The sequence below is a fragment of the Mus pahari genome, chromosome 20 (genome assembly GCF_900095145.1).
Source record: "Mus pahari chromosome 20, PAHARI_EIJ_v1.1, whole genome shotgun sequence".
NCBI lineage: Eukaryota > Metazoa > Chordata > Mammalia > Rodentia > Muridae > Mus > Mus pahari.
The window spans coordinates 9,104,903-9,118,042 of NC_034609.1; the positions used below are offsets into that span (position 1 = coordinate 9,104,903).

Here is a 13,140-nt window from a genome sequence, read left to right on the forward strand (position 1 = left end):
AAAAAAAAAAAAAAAAAAGAAAAAAAAAAAAAAAAAAAAAAAGGTGGCTGGAGAGATGGCTCAGCAGTGAAGAGCACTGACTGCTCTTTCCAGAGGTCCTGAGTTCAATTCCCAGCAACCACATCCGTCTGTAATGATAGTGCCCTCTTCTAGTGTGTCTGAAGACAGCTATAGTGTACTCATATGCATAAAATAAATATATCTTTAAAAAAAAAAACAAAGAAGCAGAAATGACTCAAAGACAGTGCATCACCAAAACCAACCCCAACATAGGTGACAGCTCACAAAAGCTGGTAACCCGGAGCATATTGTACAGTCTGCAAGCAGCTCAGCAGGTTAGAGAGGGTCCTTCCCAAGTGACTCAGTTGGTCTAAACTGAGGCAGTTCTGCTAGACTCTCTCTAGCAGCTGTCTTTCTTTTTTTTGTTTGTTTGTTTTTTTGTTCTAGCAGCTGTCTTAACACAGGGTCTTCAGAGCAGCTTGGTTCCTCTGAGCGAGACTCTCAGTAGTCTTTACTGCTTACTTGGGCAAGGAGGAGCTAGGTGAATCTGCTCAGTTTCAGGGACTTCCTTTGGCTATTTAAAGTTGTTTACCTTGTGCCTTAAAGAATTTCCCTGCAAGAAGGAATATTTCAATCTGAAAAGAATCTGTTACACAACAGCATTCCAAGCAGAGAGAACAGCTTTACAAAGGCCCTGAGGCTGGACCTGAGTGATGAGTTTAGGAAGTACTGAAGAGGTCAAAAATAACAGAACACAGTAATGCCTGGCAGTGGTGGCGCACGCCTTTAATCCCAGCACTCGGGAGGCAGAGGCAGGCGGATTTCTGAGTTCAAGGCCAGCCTGGTCTACAGAGTAAGTTCAGGGCTTACAGAGAAACAGGACAGCCAGGGCTATACAGAGAAACCCTGTCTCAAAAAAACAAAACAAAACAAAACCAAAACCAAAAAAAAAAAAAACCCAAAAAAACAAAAACAAACAAAACAAAAAACAAAAAACAACCCAGAACACAGTAAATAGAAAAATGGGAGGAGATAAGAGATAAGGGAATGTACAGGGCTGAACCCTGACCCTGGAGACTGTAGGGGCGGGGGTGGGGGAGCGGACTCCAACTTTTATTCCAAATGACCTGGGAGCAGAAGAGGTGTCTTATGTATAGGAAGGATATATATATTCATATATATATGAATGACGATACACACACATACATATATCTTGATTGCCTGGGTCTCCAGCATAAACTGTGTAGATGACAACATTGTATCACAATGTCAAAAGCTGGATAGGGTCCCAAGAAATTGTTCAGTGGGTAAAGATTCTTATCTTTGAATGAAACCTGAGTTCCATTCTCCGTGGCATATGTACACAAAATATGTGTGGCACAGAAAATAAATAAATTTAAGTAAAAGCTAAAAAAAATTTTTTTTTAATTTGGGCACTCAGGAAGCAGAGGCAGGCAAATCTCTGTGAGTTCCAGGCCAGCCTGTTCTACACAGGGAGTTCCAGAACAGCCAGGACTACATAGAGAGTCCTCAAAAGAACAAACAAAAACTGGGTAGATTAGCAGACAGATCAGACCTACCTGTGTGTAAGTGAGGGTCAAGAAGGACTTGTGAGGTTGGGGGAGTGGTAGTGTGTGTTCCTAAAACAAGGTCCTAGGCTCGCTCCCAGCACACAGGCTCAGCCTCAGCTTGCAGTGGGTGGTCGCTCTGTCCAGCCCTCGCTCTGCCCAGCCCTCCATGCACACACTGCTTTCCTGTCTTTCCAGAACCGGACACCACTCATGTTCCAGCGCATGGAGCCTCCATCGCCAACACAGGAGGGAGGACCCAGCCAGAACGCCCTTCCCTCCACTCAGCTGGACCCAGGAGGAGGCCTGTGAGTATCCAAGTGTGGACAATTGTGGATGAGTGTCAGGCCCCAGGTTCCAAAGCACAGAGGATGCACACCCTTTCTGGCCTCTGTGCAGGATGGCTCACGAAAGCGGCATGAAGGAAAGCCCGTCCTGGGTGACCCAGCGGGCCCAAGAGATGTTCCAGAAGACTGGCACCTGGAGCCCAGAGCGAGGGCCACCCATCGACATGCCTAACAGCCAGCCCACCTCCCAGGTGCTGCTTCCCCCTCCCCCGGGATGGGTGGCTCAGGATGAATGGGTTTTCCCATACACATAGGCCCCAGACTCACCCTACCCCATCTTCTGCCTGACAGTCTGTGGAGATGCGAGAAATGGGTACTGATGGCTACTCAGACAGCGAACACTACCTCCCCATGGAAGGCCAGACCAGGGCCGCCTCCATGCCCCGCCTCCCAGCGGAGAACCAGGTGAGAGCTTGCAGGATTCTGGGCCACCCCCGCACAAGTTACTGAGGATCTTATACCTCTCCCTTGGGGACCCCAGGCTGGGTGGGACCACCTGCAGCTTTGTGGGTGGGTTAGGGTGGAGACCACCCTTTCCTGACTCCTTCAGAGCCTGGTCCTCCTAACTGCTCCCTGACAAAAGTCAGAGAGAGATGGAGTACCCTGGCAGCACATAGTTGTCAGTGCCAAGTGGCTTCTGCCTGCCCTATTTGAGAGCACAAAGGGGTAGAGTGGGCAAGGAAGAGGTGGGTCCAGCTCTGGTGAGAGATGCCTTTGGGAATGCCTGCTTCAGCAGCATGAGGCGTCTCACACACCCAGGAGGCTGAGGAAAGAGGAGTTCCAGGCCAGCTTAGGCAATAGACCTGGACCACATCTCAAACAAGCAACACGACTTACATCTATAATCCTGCCACTTGGAAAGTGGAAACAGGAAGATTGGGAGTTCACGTTCAGACACTGCTCTGTAGCTAGTTCGAGGCCAGCCTCTCACTGTGTGAGATCCTAACTCAAAACAAAACTAAAGAATCCTGACTAGTAAGCCGGGCGTGGTGGCACACGCCTTTAATCCCAGCACTTGGGAGGCAGAGGCAGGTGGATTTCTGAGTTCCAGGCCAGGCTGGTCTACAAAGTGAGTTCTAGGACAGCCAGAGCTATACAGAGAGAAACCCTGTCTGGAAAAACCAAAAAGAATCCTGACTAGTAGCTGGAGAAGTGGCTCACTGGGTAAGAGCATGCGCTGCTCTTGCAGAAGACCTGACTGAGTTCCAGCATATGACGGTTCACAGCCTCCTGTAACCAGAGCTCCAGGGACCCAGTGCCCTCTCCTCGCCTTCTCAAGCACCTACACACATGTACACAAATAATAAACTAATTTTCAAAAGGAAAACTAGAATCCTGACCCCAAAGCTGGAGAGTGGAGCTCATGGTAGCCCCTGCTTAGCATGGGCAGACCCGTCACACACATACCACTTACAAGCAATATGTACATACGTGCACATGCACCCGTATGCTCCCAGTGTTAACAGGCATGTCCGTGTGCACGCACATGGCCTGCTGCCTTCAGGAATAGAGCATGTCTGAGGAATGTGAAAGCAGAGTCCAGATGCTCCTGGGACAGCTGTCACATGTCTGGGAGGGTTGGGCGGTTGGGTGTGTACCTGGTATGTGTGTGTGTCTCAGTGTGGCTGCTTCTCTTAGCTACTCCAGCCCCTTATAGGGAAGGCAAGATCCCCATGGGGACAGAAAAACAAGCATGCCTGGCTACTGCGCAACCGCAATGGGGAATGGGGATAAAGCCCAGGCTGCTACTGAGGACAAGAAAAAAGGGCAGGAGGAGGTGGGCAGCGGGAGGGGGCAGGCATGTCTGGCTGGGGCAGCTTGCCCTGCATTATGTAGCAGATTCGCTGTGTCTGGCTGGGTCATCATGGCCCAAGGGCCTGGCCTCTGGCTGCTGTGACCTTGGGGTGCATGTAGCTGCCCCATCCCTTCTGTCAGGCCTGGCCTGCTGGTCCCAAAACAGAGATGAGCCAAGCTGGGCTGAAGGCCACCTGGAAGCTTTGAGCTGAAGCTGGGGCAAGGTGGGGGAGGGGTGCCGGGCCGCAGTGCATCGCATGAAATGGGCCAGGAGCCTGTGGCCTTGCTGTCCCATCTGTCAGTCTCCTGTCTCTGCCATCTGTCTGTCTTGTGTCTCTTCTGTGCCCGTTGTTGGGGACAGCCAGCCGGGTTCTGGGGCACCCCCTCACTCGACACCGACACCAAGTTTTAACCTCTCTACCCTCCACCTCCTGCATGGACCGCCCACTCACCATCTTTTCTGCCTTTTATATTTATTTCCTTCTTTCTGTTTTTTCTGTGTGCGCCATCCTGTGGGGCTGGGACAGAGGAGAAGGGGCCGGCCACGTGGAAATGACCTCAGTGTATGTACCGCGCCCGGCCAGCTCGGCTCCAGCCCCTCTCCCTCCCTGCCCTGTCTGTAACGGCTCCCACCATCTCCCCCTACCCTCCACCCTACCCTTTCGTTCCAGGTCCCACCCTAACCCTCCCCCTTGTGTATTGGAGGAGCCCCTCCCTTGTGTGTTGTGTCCTGTATGTGCAAGGGGCCACACGGCACCCCACATCGTCTTCAGAGCCTCCAAGAGGCCGACCTGCCCACCCTGCCCATTTCTTGCGGGTCTGTTCCTCCAGTTCAACCAGTGACCACTGGCCTACTGCCTCAGGTCCCTTAGCTCCTGCCTTGGGCTGGGTCCTGCACATCAGAGTTGGAGCAGGCCTGGTCCAATTGGCCCTGTCTTCCTTCTTCTGCCTGCTACAGAGCGAACTGAAGACTGTCCATGGCAGAGCAAGAGCAAGGATTCTGGGACAGGAAACGCAGACTCAGAATGATCTCCAGTACCTCCACTGCTAGGGCAGCCCAAGCAGGGCCGGGGATAGGGACCAGAGGTGGGGATGGGCGTGAGGGGCAAGAGAGTTGGGCCAAGGAGAAGCAGGGCTCCCAGGTTTGCACTCTGCAAGCGGAGTATGCTTCTTGGCAGTCAGCCAGCCTGAACACCAGGGGCTCCTGGAAAGCAGGGCAAGGGGTTAGCCAGGGCCTTCTGGCCAAAGTCCAGCACATACCCTAAGAGGCTGCAACAGTCCTGTCACTGGACTTAAGTATCCATAGGGCTCCACCCCTGCAGCCAGCAAGCCAGACACTCAAACCCGCCACTGCACCTCTGGACATTAGCCCTGGATGCTCACACACTCCGATTCTGTCACTAATTAGCCAGGTAGAACTGCAGGGCTGGAAGGAGCAGGCCATGAAAATGCTGCCCATTAACTCTGCCCGTACCTGTGCCCTTCCCCCAGACCATCTCTGATGCCAGCCCCATGAAGCGCTCAGCCTCCGTGCTGGGACCCAAAGCGCGGCGACTGGATGACTACTCACTAGAGCGGGTACCGCCCGAGGAGAACCAACGCTACCACCAACGTCGCCGGGACCGTGGCCACCGCACCTCTGAGCGCTCTCTGGGCCGATACACTGATGTGGACACAGGTAGGCGACCACAGGACCCAGAACAGATCCATAAAGAATTAGAAGGCCAGGGAGAGGGAGGCGGATGCTGACTAGGGAGAAGCTGGAGAGAGAGAGGGTTAGGATCTGGAGTTGGAGACCAGTCAGCATACACAATAAGACCCAGATTCACAAAGAAAGGAGCTGGGCATGGTGGCACACTCAGGGGGCAGAGATAGGGGGATCTCTGAGTTCAAGGGCAGCCTGATCTATGGAAAGCGTTCCAGGAAAGCTGGAGCTACACAGAGAAATCCTGTCTTGAAAAAACAAAAACAAAAACAAAACAAATAAAAAAAAACAAGAAGGGGCTGGAGAGATAGCTCATCAAGTTAAGAGCACTGGATACTCTCCCAGAGGTCCTGAGTTCAAGTCCCAGCAACCACATGGTAGCTCACAACCATCGCTAATGGGATCCAATGCCCTCTCTGGCATGCACCATATATACACACAGATACATACAGACCACTCATAAATAAGTAAAAATTGCCAGGCGTTGTGGCGCACGCCTTTAGTCCCAGCACTCGGGAGGCAGAGGCAGGTGGATTTCTGAGTTCGAGGCCAGCCTGGTCTACAAAGTGAGTTCCAGGACAGCCAGGGCTACACAGAGAAACCCTGTCTCAAAAAAAAAAAAAAAAAAAGCAAACAAATAAACAAGTAAAAATTAAAAGAAAAAACAGGAAGAGAGGGAGGGAAGGAGGGAGGGAAGCAAGCAGGCTGAGTGCAGATGGGTGATGTCTTTGGGACCTGACATAGAATCAGCAGCTCCATGGACAAAGCCAGCTATGGCAGTGCATATCTGAAGCCCTGGTACTGGGAAGGCAGAAACAGGTGGGTCCCTGACCTAGCTCACAGGCTAACAGCCCAAGCCGCCCAGTGACTTCCAGGCTAGTGTGAGAATCTGTCTTTGAACAAAATAAGGTGGAGCCTGGAGAGGCTCAGAAGGTAAGGCAAGCAGAGAGCCACAGATGGACTAACACACATCTGTGATCCCAGCCCCGGAGAGATGGGAGATGGGGAGAGGAGAGTCCCCAGTAGCTCCGGGACCAGCTAGCATGGCAGATACAGCAGGTAACAAGAGACCCTATCTCAAACAAGGTAAAAGATAAGGGCCAACACCCAATATTGTCCCAAACCCCATATGCACCTTGTGACATTTGCACCCACACTCATGTACCCACATCATACATACCAAAATAAATAAACAAAAGACTTATTTAGTTTGAGACAAGATCTCACTATGTGCTCCTTGGCCTGGAACTCACAGAGGCTCTCCTGCCTTTAGCTCTGGAACGCTAGAATTAAAGGCAAGCCTGGCTGTTGACTTGGGTATGAATTTTTGTTAGTTGTTTTTCCCCGAGACAGGGTTTCTCTTAACCCCTGAGCCATGACTGCAACCCGCTATCCTTAATTAAAGAAAAAGATGAGCAGTTCCTCAGGAACAATACCAAAGGTTAACTAGCCTCAGTGTGTAGATGTGCACACACACAACAGAGACACAGAGAGGAGAAATGTTAAAAAGAAGAAAAAGAGCCGGGGCGTGGTGGCGCACGCCTTTAATTCCAGCACCCAGGAAGCAGAGGCAGGCAGATTTCTGAGTTCGAGGCCAGCCTGGTCTACAGAGTGAGTTCCAGGACAGCCAGGGCTATACAGAGAAACCCTGTCTCGGAAAAAAAAAAAAAAGAAGAAGAAGAAGAAGAAGAAAAGAGACTGGGCCAGGTGTGGGCCAGCCTGGTCTACAGAGTGAGTTCCAGGACAGCCAGGGCTATACAGAGAAACCCTGTCTCGGAAAAAAAAAAAGAAGAAGAAGAAGAAGAAAAGAGACTGGGCCAGGTGTGGGCCAGGTGGTAGGCGGCTAACATGTACAAAGTCTTAAGTCGGTCATATTCAACACTAAGAAAAGGGATGGGCCAAGCAAGATGGCTTAGCCTGTAAAGGCATTTGCTGCCAAGCCCGAAGACTTGAGTTTGATTCCTAGAGGTGGAAGGTCACACTTTCAGATGATGCCACCGCGGGAGGATGCTCGAGCTGAACATAAATGTAAAAATAAAGAGGTGGAGGTGTGACTAGGAAGGAAACCAGGGGCTGCGGGCGGGGGAGGGGGGGACCACACTCCAGGCCCTACCTCTCCAGACTTCCCACTTCCCTCTGTGGCCACTTCTTCCTCCCTCACCATCGTCTCCCACTCCCCACTCAGGCTTGGGGACAGATCTGAGCATGACCACCCAATCGGGTGACCTGCCCTCCAAAGATCGGGACCAGGACCGGGGCCGACCCAAGGACCGGAAGCATCGGCCACACCACCACCACCACCATCATCACCATCATCCCCCGGCCCCCGACCGGGATCGCTACGCACAGGAGCGGCCGGACACCGGCCGAGCGCGGGCCCGGGAGCAGCGCTGGTCCCGCTCGCCCAGCGAAGGTCGGGAGCACACGACACACAGACAGGTGCGAGTGGCAGGCCCAGACTGACCAGAAGCGGGGGGCAGGAGTGGGGCCGCAGTGGGTGGGACGGGTGGGGGCGGGCCTGGGAGGCGCCCGGGGCGGGGCGCGGGTAGCCCGCCACTCTTGCTTTTCCCCTTGGCCCGGCTTCCCTGCGACTTCTGTCCTGCGGACGCCTGTGAGTGACTTCGGAAACTTACGAAGCTCGTTTCTCGTTTCTCTCCTCACTGTTGTGTTGGTTTGCCCGTCCCCCCTCCCCGCCTCTCCGTCCCGCCGCCCGCCCGCCCTTCCGTCTGTGTGTCCCCGTGTGCTCCTGGTTGGTCCGTGGTATCTTTGCTTTTGATTTCCTTTGTTTCGATTTTCGTGTAGGGCAGTAGTTCCGTCAGTGGAAGCCCAGCCCCCTCTACGTCCGGCACCAGCACGCCGCGGCGCGGCCGCCGCCAGCTCCCCCAGACCCCCTGCACCCCGCGGCCGCTTGTGTCCTACTCGCCCGCTCCGCGCAGGCCTGCGGCGCGCAGGATGGCGGGTCCCGCGGCGCCCCCTGGCGGCTCGCCGCGGGGTTGCCGCCGTGCTCCGCGCTGGCCTGCGCATGCGCCTGAGGGCCCGCGGCCGCGCGGCGCCGACTACGCCGAGCCCGACAGCCCGCGCGAGGCGCCAGGGGGCGCGCACGATCCCGCGCCGCGGTCGCCCAGGACTCCGCGCGCCGCGGGCTGCGCGTCACCGCGCCACGGCCGCAGGCTACCCAATGGTTACTACGCGGGGCACGGCGCGCCGCGGCCGCGCACAGCCCGCAGGGGCGCGCACGACGCGTACAGCGAGAGCGAGGACGACTGGTGCTAAGCCGCCCCGCCCCCCGCCGCGCCCGTCAAGTGCGGGGCGCACCGCAAATGATAAACAATAACGTTTTTAAAAAAGAAAACCCGGGAGAAAAACAAAAATAGCTTCTATTGATGAGTTTTATCATCTCGATTGAATCTTTCGTTTTCCCGGTGAATGAAACCGAGGTGGCTGCGAGCCGGAAGGACGGCTGCACGCCCCACACACTTCTCAGACCCACGGGAGTGCTTGCGGGCCACGCCAAACCTATTACTGCCTGCAGAGATCAACTACAAGAAAACAACACTAACAGTTTTTAAAAGGACAAAAAAAAATTGAGAAAACAGTTTTTTTTCTGATATTTGGTCCTGCTTGAAGTAACAAAAGAAAAAAGAGAAAAAATTACCACCATCACCGATTCCCTTGCTTCTTTTTTTCCTTTATCTTTTTAAATTTTTTTTTCCTTTTTTTCCTATCTTGTTTGAAAAACGTGGGCTTGGGACTGTGAAATATTGCATGACATTAAAAAGAACAAAAAAAAAATAATAAAAACGAAAAAACTTGAATCCAAGGACTTCTGAACTAGAGTGGTCTTTGTCCCTTGACCAAGATGCCTTGCAAGTTACTCTTGGGAAATAGAGGGAAGAGGGAAGGCAGTTTGTTAGCTCCTGGAGGAACAGCGCTGGGGCATCGCTCTGAAACAGAGCCCACGGCCCTGTGTTCACTCCTAGTGCAGGGCACCTGTGGCTCCTTGAAAGGATACTTCCACAGGGCAGGGGCTCTTCTGGCTGTGCCCAGCCTCTTGGCTCATTGAACCAATTTCCTGAGCAGTTCAATTCACCTCAGCCCTGCAGAAATTCGGAGGGTGGGGGTTAAAGATCTGAACAGTCTATGAAAGGATTGCAGGGTCTCGTCAAAGCATGAGTGCTGCCACGACTGTTTTTTAGAGATGCATTGTTTATGTCTGCGTGGCTTTGGGCATATGTGGAAGTGCCTTCTGAGGCCAGAAGAGGGTGTTAGACCCCTGAGCCCTCTAACCTGGCTGCTGGAAACTTGAGTTCAGGTCCTTTGAAAGAGCGGACTTCTGAGCCACCTCTCCAGCCTCTCCCCACCCCCACCCCATGCGTCCTCACCAGGACTCTTACACAGGGATGGCCCCCTCACCCTACCTCATCCAGCATAATTGTCTACATACCCACTGCAGCCACACCCGGTGCAGGTTCTAAGAGCCCAGCCCCTCAGTCTCCCGGGTCTTCACCTCCCTCTTTGCTTGTTTGGAAAATACTCTGAATATGGTCTGTATCTATAAAACCAAAGTAAGATTAGGTGAGAGGAAAGGCCAGGTGCCCTTTTCAAGTTGAAGCAAAGATCGGTTCTCTGGCCTGTAGGACAACTTCTGTGTCTGGAGTGTGTATGTGCATGTGCATATGTATAGGGATGCATGCATATGAATTGTGTGAAGGCCACACAGGTTGATAACTACAGGTTGTTTTTTATTGTTAGCCACCTCTTGTGGTTTGTTTAAAAGAACCTGTGTAGCCCTGGCTGTCCTGGAACTCACTCTGTAGACCAGGCTGGCCTCCAATTCAGAGCCTGCCTCTGCCTCTGCCTCCCCAGTGCTGGGTTCAAACCGTCATTAGACTGAGGGGTTGTCATTACCACCCAGCCATGACATCTTATTTTCCAAATGTCACTGGCTTTGTAACCTTTAGCTTGTGATTTAACCTCTCTGTGCCCCTATTTCTTTTCAGTAAAATGGAAATAATAGAATTAGACACCGTGTGTGTGTTTTTTCTTTTTTATGATGTACAAAGTGTGGGACCTCTGTGTTCAGATAAAGCTTTTTTTTTTTTTTTTTTTTTTTTTGGTTTTTTGAGACAGGGTTTCTCTGTGTAGTCCTGGCTGTCCTGGAACTCACTCTGTAGACCAGGCTGGCCTCGAACTCAGAAATCCGCCTGCCTCTGCCTCCCAAGTGCTGAGATTAAAGGTGTGTACCCCCATGCCCAGCTTGATAAAACATTTTTTATGAAAGCAGGCAAGTAGTGTGGGAGGGCTGTTGAGATGGCTCAACAGATGGAGCTCTGACTGCTCTTCCAGAGGATTCCGGTTCCATTCCCAGCACCCACACAGCAGTTCACAGCCTTCTTGAAGTCCAGTCCCCTGCGATGGGATGCCTTCTACTCTCTGCATGCACTGTGTGCTTGTGGTACACAGAAATACAGGCACACACACACACAAAATTCACTTTTTAAAAAATAAGTAAGTAAGGGGCTGGAGAGATGACTCAGAAGTTAAGAGCACTGGCTGCTCTTCCAGAGGTCCTGAGTTCAAATCCCAGCAACCACATGTTGGCTCACAAACATCTTTAATGGGATCTGATGCCCTCTTCTGGCCTGCAGGCAGAACACTGCATACATAATAAATAAAAGTAAGTAAATGTAGGTCAAGAACCTGGGCTGATGCAGCATGTTCCTGACCTTAGCTACTCAAAGGCTGAGGTAGGGAGACCCTTTCAGTTAGAAGTTCAAGAAGAGATTGGGAGTTCAAGGCCAGCCTGGTCTAGAGAGTGAGTTCCAGGACAGCCAGGGCTACATAGAGAAACCCTTGTCTTGGAAAGACAACAATCAGAGTGCATTAAATGTGGTCCATAGCTGCAGGGCTGCGCTGAAAGCTGCCCTCCCTCAGAAGCAAAGAAAGAAGCCAGCGGCCACTTTGACCCTGCACCACGTGGTTACTTTTCCTCCCTCCCGGGAGACAGGCAGCTGCTCAGCTCTGTAAATGAGAACTCTGGAAGGAGCCTCGGGGTGTGGCTGCACGCCTTGTGCCCAGCAAAGCCTCGTCCTGCCCGCGCTGAACCACAGCCTGAGCGTGCTTGCAGTTGCTACGGACGCCTCGGGACCTCCCAAGCAGACAGAGGACCAACCCTGAAACAGCAGAATGAAGTCCGCAGAAGGAACTGCCTTGTCACACTGGGCCCTCCAAAATGCACGTGCATGTCTGCAGTTGAAGCAGTCCAGAGGTACCTCTCTTTAAGGACACCAGACCAGCATCGCCATGTTTTGGCTGCCAGCTACAGTTTGGCCTCCCCGGGATCTGAATGTCTACAGAGGGGAGGTGTGTATGACACTGGGTCACCCTGGCTCCTGCTCTTACCCACCTGTACCATGTCACACAGTGTACTTTGGCCCAGAAATCCGCCTGCCTGGGCCAAAATCCCTGAATCCAAGATTCTCCCTCCTCCATCCTGGACTGCATAGCCATGGCGCATCCCCTAACTGGAAGCCTGAGCTATCCCCACATCCAGAGCCAGAGTCTATTCCTGCCTCCCAGATCTCTTCCTTTGCCCACGTGCCTGAGAGTTTCTGCTATTCTCTCTGTTCCAGCCCAATGCCAGTAGGCTCCGTTTCTGAGAACTCACTGATCTAAACACACAGACAGAGAGACACCTGGGGTTCCTGGAGGCATGTAGAGGACAAACAAGGAAAGCTGACATTTAATGAGGACAGGACACCTGTTGCACAAGAATGTGCTTAATGTCATTGAACCATCCTAACAATGATTAAAATGTTCACATCCTTTTCACATGTGTTTATTTACAGATGCGTGTGTTGATGTACCGGTGCTACAGCAGGAATGTGAAAGTCAAAGGACACCTCATGGGAGTCAGTTTTCTCCTCCCGAGGAGGTCCAAGGGATTTAGCTCAGGCTGTCAGTCTTAGTGGCAAGGGTCTCTATTCACTGAACCATCTTGTCCACTCCTAAAATATGAGATGAAGTTTTATTGTTTGGGCTTGGATTTAGCACTGAGAACTGAATCAAAAGCCTCCATGTTAAACACGTGTCGTCCCCCCACCCTCACCCCCACGGGCCTTCAGCTGTCAATCTCCTTGCCACCTCCTAAACACCTAAGGTTACAGACACCACCAGACAGCTATGACGTATGATTTAAACCATAACAAAAAGTTCATTAAAGTTAGGTGCAGTGGCACATTCTTGTAATCTCCATACTTGAGAAGGAAGGAGATCTACCTATAATGGCGCATGCCTGTAATCCTAGCACGTGGGAAGTTTAGAAAGGAGAATAATCACTGCGAAGCTACTCAGGGATGCCCACCAACACATCGGGCAAGCGTACTCTGCCCTGGACTACATGCAAGGGTGAGGAGTCGGAAGAGTCCCAGACTCAACGCCAAGGGCACTTAGTGAAGCCGTTTCAAAGGTAGAAGAAATGGGGTGGGTGAGGCACTGGGCAGAGTTGGCCACCAAGCCTGGTGACCTGAGGAACTCATGATAAACAGTGAAACTGACCTCTGTCCTCTGACCTCCAGATGTGCCCCTACACATACGCACAATAAACGGGGTTTTAAAATATGATTTCAGAGCCGGGCGTGGTGGCACACGCCTTTAATCCCAGCACTCGGGAGGCAGAGGCAGGCGGATTTCTGAGTTTGAGGCCAGCCTGGTCTACAAAGTGAGT

General features: G+C 52.3%; 1 protein-coding gene across 12 annotated transcripts in view; it reads left to right on the forward strand.

The window, feature by feature from the left end:
* Positions 1-9,044, forward strand: part of Cacna1a (calcium voltage-gated channel subunit alpha1 A) — a 283,383-nt gene extending 274,339 nt beyond the window's left edge. For 10 of the 12 annotated variants that reach the window (XM_029532727.1, XM_029532724.1, XM_029532725.1 and 7 more), the window contains 7 exons: positions 1,767-1,876; positions 1,968-2,106; positions 2,207-2,320; positions 4,237-4,272; positions 5,201-5,387; positions 7,600-7,853; positions 8,217-9,044. In XM_029532727.1, coding sequence (XP_029388587.1) covers positions 1,767-1,876; positions 1,968-2,106; positions 2,207-2,320; positions 4,237-4,272; positions 5,201-5,387; positions 7,600-7,853; positions 8,217-8,687 — 1,311 coding nt within the window. In that variant the 3' untranslated portion in view covers positions 8,688-9,044. The remainder of the gene's footprint in view (positions 1-1,766; positions 1,877-1,967; positions 2,107-2,206; positions 2,321-4,236; positions 4,273-5,200; positions 5,388-7,599; positions 7,854-8,216) is intronic. The other 2 variants (XM_029532735.1, XM_029532734.1) reach the window with 2 other exon arrangements.
* Positions 9,045-13,140: the final 4,096 nt, after the last annotated feature.